The sequence below is a fragment of the Pseudorasbora parva genome, chromosome 11 (assembly GCF_024679245.1).
Source record: "Pseudorasbora parva isolate DD20220531a chromosome 11, ASM2467924v1, whole genome shotgun sequence".
NCBI classification, from domain to species: Eukaryota; Metazoa; Chordata; class Actinopteri; order Cypriniformes; family Gobionidae; genus Pseudorasbora; species Pseudorasbora parva.
Genome location: NC_090182.1, coordinates 10,797,288 through 10,810,368, shown reverse-complemented (window position 1 = coordinate 10,810,368; position 13,081 = coordinate 10,797,288). Strand labels below are relative to the sequence as shown.

The 13,081-nt window shown below is 38.3% G+C and overlaps 1 protein-coding gene across 1 annotated transcript in view; it reads left to right on the top strand.

The window, feature by feature from the left end:
- The first annotated feature begins 10,260 nt into the window (after window positions 1–10,260).
- kazald2 (Kazal-type serine peptidase inhibitor domain 2) overlaps window positions 10,261–13,081 on the top strand; it is a 4,747-nt gene continuing 1,926 nt past the window's right edge. Inside the window, exons 1-3 of the mRNA XM_067457005.1 lie at window positions 10,261–10,747; window positions 12,585–12,745; window positions 12,984–13,081. Coding sequence (XP_067313106.1) covers window positions 10,297–10,747; window positions 12,585–12,745; window positions 12,984–13,081 — 710 coding nt within the window. The 5' untranslated portion in view covers window positions 10,261–10,296. The remainder of the gene's footprint in view (window positions 10,748–12,584; window positions 12,746–12,983) is intronic.

Sequence of the window (13,081 nt, the reverse complement as noted above, 5' to 3'; positions counted from 1 at the left end):
AGAAGGTTCCGGGTACTGAAATGGCCAGTCTGCAATCCAGATCTTTCACACAAAGAAAACATTTGGTGCATCATGAAGAGGAAGATGCGACAAAGAAGACCTAAGACAGTTGAGAAACTAGAACCTGGACCGTTCCCACCTGGTGGAATGACCTGCCGATCTCAATTCGTGCTGCCGAGTCTGTAGCCATTTTTAAAAAACATCTTGAGACACATCTTTTCCAATTGCACTTGACCAATACAGAATAGCACTTACTGATCACCACAGCAACGACCAAAAAGCGTACACTCCGGGATCATATCTACGTCTCTCATCCGGATTTGTGCCTTCAGGCGGGTATGTTATAGTTATCATAACTATCAAAATCCAGTGTTCTGTATTTTGCGTACGTGAGTTTTTGTTGTCGCTGGCTATTGCTGCGCGTTTAGCTAGAATGCCTTAAAAAACCAACCCATTGGGCCACTGAATCCGCATTAACGACAACAGTTGGGGCAACAGCCTTAGTCCGAATGGGTTGTTATCATAGCTATCAAAATCCAGTGTTCGGCATTTTGCGTACGTGAGTTTTTGTTGTAGATGTCTATTAAAAAAAAAAAAAAAAAAAATGTGTGTACTCTGCTAATTAATTGAGATTTCTAACAGCTCTTACAGGTTGTTGGCCTTGTCTGTTCCGTTGCTTCTATTACTCTCCCCTTTTTTGTAAGTCGCTTTGGATAAAAGCGTCTGCTAAATGATTAAATGTAAATGTAAATGTAAATGTAGAAGCCTGTATTAGACAAGAATAGGACAACATTCCTATTCCTAAATTTAAGTAACTTGGCTCCTCAGTCCCCAGACATTCGTTATAAAAAGAAGATGGGATGCCACACAGTGGCAAACATGGCCTTGTCCCAACTTTTTTGAGATGTGTTGATGCCATGAAATTTCAAATCTTAAATTTCTTATTTTTCCTTTAGAATTATACATTTTTTCAGTTTAACCTGTCACCCCCCTTTGTGAAAATATACATAAAAATTCACTATCCAAACTTAAATGGTTGCAATTCAAGAACGCTTTGGAATTTAGCCATTAGTTCGGTCTCATTTTAAAGAAGACAGTTAGCAGAGGATTGCTAATCAATTTGTGATCCAATTTTTTTGGAATTGGGTTTGTAAAAGAAATTTGTAAATTACAATTTATTGTTTTTGTTCACTTCTTTCAACATCTTGGGGTGAATTTCATGTTTCTGTCATGATGTTCTAATAATTTAGACATGATATAGAGCCATTTTAGTCATTTGAGCCATTTTAAGTATAAATAAATGTGGGGGTGTCCTAACTTTTTCCTCACAAGAATTAATATTATTATTTCTTACATTTGCATTTTTGAAATTTTTCAAAAATGCAAATTACAGGTATTTAAAAAAATACTTTTCTTTGGCTTTATTTAATTTATTTAAATTACTTTGAATCTCCCAATAATGTTAAAATGAAGATTAAATGTCCATTGATTTATATATTTGACAGCACTATTATGTATCTATATACAGTTATGTAAAAAATATATGTGTGTGTTGCAGTTGCACACATATATTATATATTTACAAATTTTTATGTTAAATGTGATATATCATAAACGATTCGCTGTCTTTGTGGAGAATCTCTATAGATGTATTTTATACTTTACAAACTGTATATTCTCTGCCCTTACACTAACCCAATACTCCTAAACCTACTCATCACACAAAACTTTCTGCATTTTTATATTTTCAAAAAAAACTCATTCTGTGTGATTTATAAGCTTGTTTCCTTATAGTCAATGTTACATTCCCCAGCGGGATAGAAACACACACACACACACACACACACACACACACACACACACACACACACACACACACACACACACACACACACACACACACACACACACACACACACACACACACACACACACACACACACACACACACACACACACACACACACACACACACACACACACACGTCAGTTGTGATTGTATAGCCTATTTTTACAGAGTCAGGATGCAGCAAAGAGCTTCTCATTAATGCAGGAACAGTGCCGCCTTTTCCCGCTCAAAATCGTCTCTAGAGAAAGACTTATGAGAGAGCACTTCAAATGAATGAGTGTACACAAAACCACTTCAATTATTCAAGTCCAGCTTTGGCACAGGGTGTGACTTTTGGGAAACACAGCACATGCTGCCCAGATCTGTGTACCTGTTGAGCATTAAAACGATTAAAATGATGGAATTATGCTGCTTAAATGGTCTTTCTCAGCAACTCATGTTGACTGTAAGATTGCAAAGAGACCAAATCAACCACCCTGACCAACTTTACCTGCTCTGATTGACCATTCCGATGTCCTAGTGTGCCAAGTTCTCAAGTCGTGGCTAACGCTGTGAGGCTAATGTCTGTCGAAAGACAATAAAGGCACTTTAAAACAATTTAAAAGAAATCAAGCAGTTCACTTCGCGGGAAAAGCATCCTGTGGTGTGTCTGAGGCAGTTAGATCATGTTAATAACGCTGAAGTTAAGTACCTGCCTGGTGAGATAAAAGACTTGACAGGTTATAAGGTGTTTCATAATATGGGAAATAATGGATAATGAGAGTGCCATAAATGTAGATTGGTATATTTTGCACAGATGAGCTGGAGAAAATGATTGCACTGATGTATTTGACTTGTTTTGTTTAATATTCTTGTTTTCATCTGCTAACAGACTGCACGACACAAGTGAATTAAGATACAATTCAAATGTTTTCTAAAATCCATTACGCTAAACTCAATACCTTCAACCCAGCATGCATACACAGCCCGATAAAACATCGCACTGTGATTTCACAGCAGGTGACGTGCTGAATGGGCTTTATATTGCTTTCTCATGGAATTGCATGGGTGAACAAAACAAAGGTGTTCGAGCGCCATACCAAAAACAAACAGATCTTACAATACACAGCAATTATTAAATATTATAGGATTAAAACAGTACCATACAGTATATGTTTAATAACCATGGTATACACTCACCTAAAGGATTATTAGGAACATGTTACTAATACCCCCTTTCTCCTTCAGAACTGCCTTAATTCTACGTGGCATTAATTCAACAAGGTGCTGAAAGCATTCTTTAGAAATGTTGGCCCATATTGATAGGATAGCATCTTGCAGTTGATGGAGATTTGTGGGATGCACATCCAGGGCACGAAGCTCTTGTTCCACCACATCCCAAAGATGCTCTATTGGGTTGAGATCTGGTGACTGTGGAGGCCATTTTAGTACAGCGAACTCATTGTCATGTTCAAGAAACCGAATTGAAATGATTCAAGCTTTGTGACATGGTGCATTATCCTGCTGGAAGTAGCCATCAGAGGATGGGTACATGGTGGTCATAAAGGGATGGACATAGTCAGAAACAATGCCTAGGTAGGCCGTGGTATTTAAATGATGCCCAATTGGCACTAAGGGGCCTAATGTGTGTCAAGAAAACATCCCCCACACCATTACACCACCACCACCAGCCTGCACAGTGGCATCCAGGCATAATGGATCCATGTTCTCATTCTGTCTACGCCAAATTCTGACCACCTGAACGTCTCAACAGAAATCGAGACTCATCAGACCAGGCAACAAGTCTTCAACTGTCCAATTTTGGTGAGTTTATGCAAATTGTAGCCTATTTTTCATATTTGTAGTGGAGATGAGTGGTACCCGGTGGGGTCTTCTGCTGTTGTAGCCCATCCGCCTCAAGGTTGTGCATGTTGTGGCTTTACAAATGCTTTGCTGCATACCTCGGTTGTAACAAGTGGTTATTTCAGTCAAAGTTGCTCTTCTATCAGCTTGAATCAGTCGGCCCATTCTCCTCTGACCTCTAGCATCAACAAGGCATTTTCGCCCACAGGACTGCTGCATACTGGATGTTTTTCCCTTTTCACACCATTCTTTGTAAACCCTAGAAATGGTTGTGCGTGAAAATCCCAGAAACGGAGCAGATTGTTAAATACTCAGACCGGCCCGTCTGGCACCAACAACCATGCCACTTTTAAAATTGATTAAATCACCCTTCTTTCCTACTCTGACATACAGTTCAGGAGATTGTCTTGACCAGGACCACACCCCTAAATTCAATGAAGCAACTGACATGTGATTGACTGATTAGATATTGCATTAATGAGAAATTGAACAGGTGTTCCTAATAATCCTTTATGTGATTGTATATCAGATATAAACTCAGATCAACTCATCAATTATCAATATATTTATTATGCAATATTAAACACTCCTGACTGTTGGTGATCTCAGTTTTGAAGAGAAAGTTATCGAATTACATTATGAAAATTAGTGAAATAAACATCCTATTGATCATCATTTAAAGGCCCATGACAAGCTCTCTACCTCCTGTGACACACTATGGTGCTTCATGGCTTCTGTGTTATCACAAACCAATATATCTAATCCCCGAGGTGAGGTGAATCTCTCCCCTGCTTCACGTCCAGTAATTCCATTGCTTTCCCTGTTTAATACACTATACAGTCATTTGGATTTACAAGCATTTGCTCCATATGTGACCTCCGCTTAGTGACATCATTGTTATAAAGGAATTAAATTTGTGGAGGCTCCATGAAGACTGTGAGACAGCATGTGTGTGTGTGTGTGTGAGACACATGAGAGAGACAGACAGACAGGATAAAGCAATTGATCTTCATGAATCTGACATGCCTGTCCACATGAAAATAAATCACAGGAGCAAAGTACCCATTAAACTTCAAAACAGACAACAGAAATTGACATGAATAAGAATGATTTACATATCAAGTTTTGCTTTCTTTTCATGGGTCACTAATGTCAGTGAAAGGTTCTTTGGGGTGGTGAGCCAATCCAATGATTCTGAATCATTGATAAATCCTGTTTTCATCCAAATAACTTGAATCGGTTGATCTATAAACTACATTTACACTGCTGTCATCCTCCAAAATGTTTCTTCAATCACAAACATGCGCCAAAAATGATCGTATTTCTGTCCAAAACTGAAGAAAGCAAGAACTTATACGTTGCTTTATTTTATATTTTTGTTAATATATAGAAATTTGCATTTTTGTGTAGCTGATTAAGAACATCTCAATCTCATTAGGCTGCAGTAGGATACAGTAGTGAAATATGTAAATATGTAGTTGATTTAATCTGTAATCCTTAACTTTTTTTTTTGATTTTGTTAAAAATGATCCATAATCAATTATTAATGAAGTCAATTGCCAATCAGTGTCCAAAACTATCTCCATACCGTAGCCCAATTCACGGTGGTAAGATTATAATAGCTAATGTTTTATAATTTTATTGGTCAGGTCGTTTTTCTGGTCAAGTTTACCAGAGGTCATCTTTAAGTCATTAGGCTACGTCATCTTTTTTTCCCCGCCAGAACAAATGTGGCAGATATGTTACTTTGTTACATGTAACTTGTTCAGATGACATTTCCCGGTGAAACTTTTATTTTGGATGTACTTGGATGTAAGCCCGAAATTGCCGCTGCACAACCCCAAGAAGTTACTCCGCAAATAACGGCAATTTCAGGTTTTACAAAGATAGCGACAAAGAGGTAAAACTTATGCTTCAATTAACAATAGTATCTTTGAAGATGAGAATCATCATGTAGGTTAGAATAATGGGAATTACCAGAGAGAGAGAGAGAGAGAGAGAGAGAGAGAGAGAGAGAGAGAGAGAGAGAGAGAGAGAGAGAGAGAGAGAGAGAGAGAGAGAGAGAGAAGCCCCTTTCACACTGCACGTCGGACCCGCAATATTCCCGGAACATTGCCGGGTCGCCTTCTGTGTGAAAGCAACCACGTCCCGGGATTGATTACCGAAATCGACCCGGGTCGGGGACCTAGTAATATTGCGGTATTCGACCCGAGACGAGCGCTGTGTGAACAAAAGCCGAAACTAATGCCGCAACGTGTACGTAGTTATCGTGCGACTCATAGAGCTTGTTTTTTCAATAATACAACCCTGCAGTGCCAGAAGAGCTATTCTGTGTTTTAAACACAGAGAGTGTTCGTATACAAAAGAAACTCAAATTAAACAAGCAGAAATGTGTGCAAACTGGACACAAGTCGAGACCATGAAGCTCCTTACTATCCGCGCTGAAGCTGAGATCGTTCGCCATTATACGTCACATCAGGATGTCACGTGTCAACTTGACCCCGGACCGTTAAAGGGTTACTTTACCCCTTTTTCATATTAAACTATGTTATTCCCTTAACTAAAACAGGTTGATACACACCTCTCTCGTCTCAGTGCGTGCACTTAATCTCTCTGACGTGCAGTGATGATCTGATAGCATTTAGCTTAGCCCACTAAGCCCAGTTCATTCACTATGGAACCAAACAGAGATCAAGTTAGAAATCGGATTAAAAAGGAGAACTATAATGTATGGCGGAATAGCACTTCTGAGAGTACTTTGGCTCGGCGCAGTAAAAAGTCCCGGCCGAAACATCTCCCCTCACACCTCCCTATTGACAGAAATGAGAGAGTGAGGGGGAGGTGTAAGGGAAGATGTTTCGGCCGGGACTTTTTACTGCGCCTTTTTAATCCGATTAGAAACGCGCCACGTTTTATTTTGTCACCATACTTGATCGTTCAACTACTCGTGTAACTGTATTTAAATAGGGGAAACGTGGAGGTGTTTGGTACTTCTAACTTGATCTCTGTTTGGTTCCATAGTGAATGAACTGGGCTTAGTGGGCTAAGCTAAATGCTATCAGATCATCACTGCCCGTCAGAGAGATTAAGTGCACGCACTGAGACGAGAGAGGTATGTATCAACTCGTTTAAGCTAAGGGAATAACATAGTTTAATATGAAAAAGCGGTGAAGTATCCCTTTAAGCGTTGTGTGTGAAAGTGCACATATTACGGCATTTCGCTGGCAGTGTGAATGGACCAAATCTAGCGGCCCGGGAACAAATCCCGGGTCGCATTATCCATGTATTTGCCGGAATCGCAGTGTGAAAGGGGAGAAGGGGAAAGAGAGAGTGTGTGTGTAAAAATAGCTTCATTTCTTTAATACATGCAATATATGCTAGCACCGAGTTAGCACCTTATTTTTCATGTAAGAGAGGACATTGAATTTTTAAATAATGCTTCCGGAGTCATCTGCTGTTTTGGATTTGATATTGCAAACTGGCATTTCTTAACATATTATTTTAATATTGTCTTAATTATAGACACTGTTTGTAGTGCAAATAGTTTTACCATTTACTGCACTTTGTTATTTTTTTCATTATTTTCATACAGCGAATCGAATGTTGAAGTCATATTTTCCAGAAAATGGCTTACTTCCACCTTGAAAAATAAGATGGATAGTTTATTTTTGAGAAAGTGCCATATGTTTTTGACATTGACAGCATATCTCAAATAGGGCTGTGCAATATATAAAAATTATCGAAATATCGAAAATGTACATATCACAATATGCATATCACAATGGCACACAATATCTGAATAATTTTAATAGGCTACTTCAACATTGTGAAAAGTGTACGTTTTAGGTCGACGCATATAGCAAAGAATAGACTGGGCACACGACTGTTATGTTACTTATGTGACTTGCTTGACGTTATAAAGAGTTATTAAACGGAATAACTTGCGAAAACAACTCCTTGCAGTCTTGCGCTGTCTGCTGTCTGACACACACACACCGAAACGTACACTCTGAAAGTCGTCACTCTGAAAGTGTGTGTGATCCCTTCAGTTCTGTTTTGTGTCTTTTTACACACTCAAACTTTCAAATACACACACAGTTATGTCAAAATGGCTGTCTTGATGAGTATTTATGTAAACTCGATTATGCTTTAAGTGAACGATATCAGTTGGGGAAAGAAGCCGAATGCGTGTCAATAGGATCGGTGCATTAGGTCTTAAAGTGACAGACAATAAAAGAAAAAGAGATGATCACTCAGTGCTCTTGGCTGAATAACTTTTGTAGCTTTATTGTGTATCAGTGTATATTTAATTAATGTGAAGAGACTACTGTTTTTAGATTATTTTTAATAAAGATAAATTAAAATATCAAAAAATAATCTGCCATCCCTAGTTAGGAAGTGTTTACCTGGATATTCTTAATGTTTTAGGTTGATATAGCTATATGTTACCAAGTCAAGCAAAGAGTTTTTGGTATTTAAATATTTGCATCACATTTTTTGTTTGTTTACATTGATGTTAAAATTATATTGTCCGATTTGTGACATACAAGCTGTAGCGATGCTTTCTTTTCCCAGAAAGAATGTGAAATTTAAAAAGATTTGACACACTAATAGCAATATTGTATCGCATATCGAATATTGCATTTTCCTTCAATATCGCAAAGCCCTAATCTCAAACTCAAACCATCAAACAGACATCATGTTCCGCTGAATAGAGAGACTATGAGACATCTGTTTTTGCTGTTGTCTCAAAAAGAGTTTACGCAATTTTAGACGGCTGGTTTGCCTTAAAGCAACAATTGAAAACGTCACAGTCTTAGATTGAGTAACACTTTATAACAATGCATACTGTGAAGCATGTATTTCCCAGTTAAACCCCTTAAAGGAATAATCAAACAATGAAAATCTGTCATTATACATTGACCAGGGGTTATTGAGCTCCAAAAAGTAGGCTATATTCAGAAGATTGAGTTGCGTGAGTCATATGACCTACTTTTACGGTGCTTTTTGGACAGATTAGAAAAGCACATGGTAACCTTGGGAAAGGTTCTCAGAGAAAGTTAATTGGAGTGGGGTCTGATCTTATCATGGACATTCAATCTGTGTTAGTTAACAGTAAAACTCAAGGCACACTCCAGAGCTCACTGCAGCCTCCTCGGTGTTGAATAGAAATAGCCTGAAGCAATTAGCCCACTAAGACCCACTCATTAGGAGGTAAGACGTGAATGAGATCTGCTCACCACAGCTAATCAATATTAATGATGGATTATTTACAATTAACAAAGGGCCCTTAATGGCCGCCTAATTGTTTGTTTTGGCTCAATGTGGCGAGGTGAGAGCAGCAGATAAACTAAGGACATTAGTGAGAGAGAGGAGCTAAAAATCTTCTCACTTTCTTTCACAGCACAGATAAGCTCATTTGTAATGGAGGCCTGTTTTGTTTTTCATGCAGAGCTCCAACAACAAATCTGGACCAGCTACTTTCTCAGTGTTGGGGAATGTTACTTTTAAAAGTAATGTGTTACAATATTTTGTATTGCTCCCTAAAAAAAGTAACTATTTGCATCATTTAGTTATGTTTTTTTGGAAAGTAATGTGTTATTAACCAAAAATGAAAATGCAAATTCACGTCTGTACAATAGAGGGCACAGCTCAAACAAAACAGCTGTGCTGCCATGCAGGACGGCAGAATAATAGAGAATGTTAAAAAAATAAAATAAAACACAAATGTGATATTTATCATAAGTCATTTTATCTTATTAATATGCTTAAATTGGATAATCGAAGCAGAAAAGACATTGGTCAATAAAGTGAGATTAAACACAAAAAGTATATTTCTGTAAGTTAACATTTAATTATTGCAGGTTTGTGTAATATTGAGATTCTAAAGTGTGCATATGACTATCCTTTGAGGCCACAGGAGAGGATTTATGAATGGCTGACGCTGGTCACGTGATAATATACTAGCATTCTTTTTATGTGCAGTATCCAATGAAATACCTGCTCAAGAGAGTATGCGATTTTAGACGCAGACAATCATATGATGTGAAAAAGACAAAGTTTGAGGTGTGCAAAAAATCAGACACTTACTGAGACCAGGTTTGTGAAGGTTAATTTATGGCCCTTTCTGCTGACTCCTCCAGTTTGGTTAAAAACCCATGATTTCACCCCCCACCCCAGCTCAAAATAGAGCTTTTTGATTGGATGTTGTGCATCTCCCAGCTCACACCTTTTTTCTCCACTTTTGTTTGGCAAATGGGGGGAGGCACCCTGCAGTTTAAGAGAGGGTCACCAAAGTCAGAGCTCTGTTTCTTTCCCAACTCTTGCTCATTCAGCATGCTGCACTTTTGTGACACGGGTCACTTCATCAAGATACTTTGAGGTGTGCACAGAGACAAAAACCTGGAAACGCTGTATTTTACGGTTTTCATGTGCAATGACTGGTGAGGATCACTCATGCCCCTCAAGAGTGCATTTGTTGGCCTTCTGCATTGACATAAAAGCTACTTCTGCTATCTGAGACAAGGACTTTTTCATCTTTTTGGTAACTTTAGCCAGTATAACCTCACAAACAATGGGCTTATTTACTTGTTATACTAGTACTGATGCTAGTTTCAGTGTCTGAGCCATTCCAGCTGGAGCACCTTGGCCGTTTTGACTGGCAGAAGAGCCTTCGACCAGGTGAGGGATGCCCTAAGAAGTGCCACCCTGAGAGGTGCCCAGATGTTAGGCAGCTGCAGGGTTGTCCAGCCGGGCTAGTTCGTGACCAGTGTGGGTGTTGCTGGGAATGTGGAAACGATGAGGGGCAACTGTGTGACCCTGAGCCTCGGTCCGGGTCTTCTTCCTACGGGCGCTGTGCTGAAGGTCTGCGCTGCAGAGCCCCACGCAGAAACCCCACAGGTGAGCCCAGAGCCGTCTGTGTGTGCAGCAAGCAGGAAGCACTCTGTGGTTCTGATGAAAAGACATTTAAGAATATATGTCAGTTTCGGGCAGCCCAACACAAACAAGGCAAAGGTCAGACGTTGACAATGTTGCACCAAGGACCCTGCAAGACAAGTAAGTATTGCTAAACTGATTTGTAATAAAATTGTTATTTTCAATGGGGGTTTTCGTTTATTGCAACTTTTTACATGCAGTGTATTTACGTTTATCACAGTACATACAATATTGTAAAACTTTTTTATTGTATTTAATATGTAAACATTTTCAAGTGCAGCACAACAACTACCTTGATGTATAAACACTTTACAATTCATTCAATTAAATATCGTAAACATTAAATTAATAAAAATAAATTATTACAAATTTTATATTAAATTATACATTTTTATATAATTATACATAGGTGTTTTACTTGTATTTTGAAAACGCATGGCATTGTGTTGTTTTAGGGTTAACAGAAATCTCCTTAAAATTACTGGATAATGTCAGACAGAAATTTACCAATACACTTTTTTTTTTTTTTTTTTTACAGTGTAAGGATATTTGGGTGGGGGTGCTAAATTGGCATAAATATAAAGTCACAATGCAAACAATGCAAACAGTCTTCATCTTCTTTCAGCATTTATTTATTTTGCTTTTGCCGTAAAGTGTAGCCGGGACACGTCTTGACAGATTTACCCTTCTAAAGGCCTGCAAACACTGTTTTTTTTGGGGGGGGGAAATTTGACTTTTAGTCTCAGTACTTGATTTGTTTGCTCTGCTACCTCACCTAAAGTAAAGGCTGCATCATTTTGGTATGGATACATCTGCTAATGTATATATATATATATATATATATATATATATATATATATATATATTTAGATGTAAATGTTCTCTCGGAGGAGCCATTGTCCATGTATAGAGTCTGAATGCCAACATAAATCACCCCGTTTAAAAAGTTTTGTCATGGAAAAGGCCAAAATGAAAACCATTTGTTCAGTTGTGGGAATAAAAATCCAACCATTAGGTTTGTATTTACTTTACCGCCATGTTTAAGATTAGCAGCTTGTAAGTGTCCAAACTCACACTTAAAATAATTAACCAAGCTAAACAAACACAGCACAAAAGGCTCCCGTGAATACAGAAGCTGCTGTGAAAGAGCTGTCCAGTAGCAGCGATTTGCTTTGGGATGCTTTTTTAACTTCAAATAGGAATGTGTTCTCACTATTGCTTAATCCCTTTATATTTTAGCTTGTATACTCTAAAAATTGCTGGGTTAAAATCAACCCAAGTTAAGTTGAAAATGGACAAACCAGCAAATGGGTTGTTTTAAAGCTACACTGTGTGATATCTAGCGGTGTAAAGGTATAAGACCATCCAGGGAATAATAGTTTCTGTTCCTCTCAATTCTAAATTTCGTTTTAACTCCTACGGTGGCCGATTTAGTCCAAGATTAACACGGCAATCCCCCTCTTCACATTCGACATGGCCATCGAGTGTTAAAACGTGAAAGTCGAAGCTTGAATTTACGGGTATATCCCTCTTTGGCTAATGTACTTTCAAGATGGAGGAGCAACCATGGCGACCAGCATTCGAACCCCTCACCGTATGTATTTTCAATGGCATATTATAAACTTACGAGAATACTTTATACCTTGAACAGAAGTAAATATACATTAATGAGCACATATTTGTGAAAGAACTAAGTGTTTTTAGCTAAGAATAAACAAAAAAAAGTTACACAGTGTAGCTTTAAGGAAACATTAAACCCAACTGCTGGGTTTGTCCATTTTCAACCCAACTTTAGACTGTACTATTTTGAACAGCGGCTGAAACTTTGTATTACTAGCACTTCTCCTGTTTACGATGAATCGCTTAATTCGCTTGTATTACTCAATTGATTGCTTTAAATAAAAGCCTCTCCTAAATGAATACATATAAAGGTTTCCATCTTCTGCAAACTTTACAGAACCAGTTATCACTTCGCTCCCCGTGGACATCTTAACAACCAAAGGAAGTGATGTCATCTTTTCCTGTGAGGTGTCGTCGTATCCACTGGCTTCCGTCCAGTGGAGGAAAGAGGGGGACGTCATTTCTTTTCCTGCTGATGATTCGAGCACGGCTGTACAGGTATGTCTGTGCACATACAAGTAAACAATAAAACAGCATTTTTTTTTAAAAACAACTCAAACCCACATCAGAAATACAAGGTCTGTATACAATGACATATTCTTTAGTATTTTTCATCACTTGATACAAACTTAATACAAAAACATAATATAAATACAAACTTAAGCTTCAACAGACAAACACATAGTTTGATCAATTCTCACCCCATATGCAATGGTGTGCGTTTCTGTAATTACAGGCCCGTGGAGGTCCACGGAGGTTTGAATTGACCGGCTGGCTCCAGATTCAAAGAGTCGGCCCGAACGATGCAGGTGTGTACACATGCACCGCCAGGAA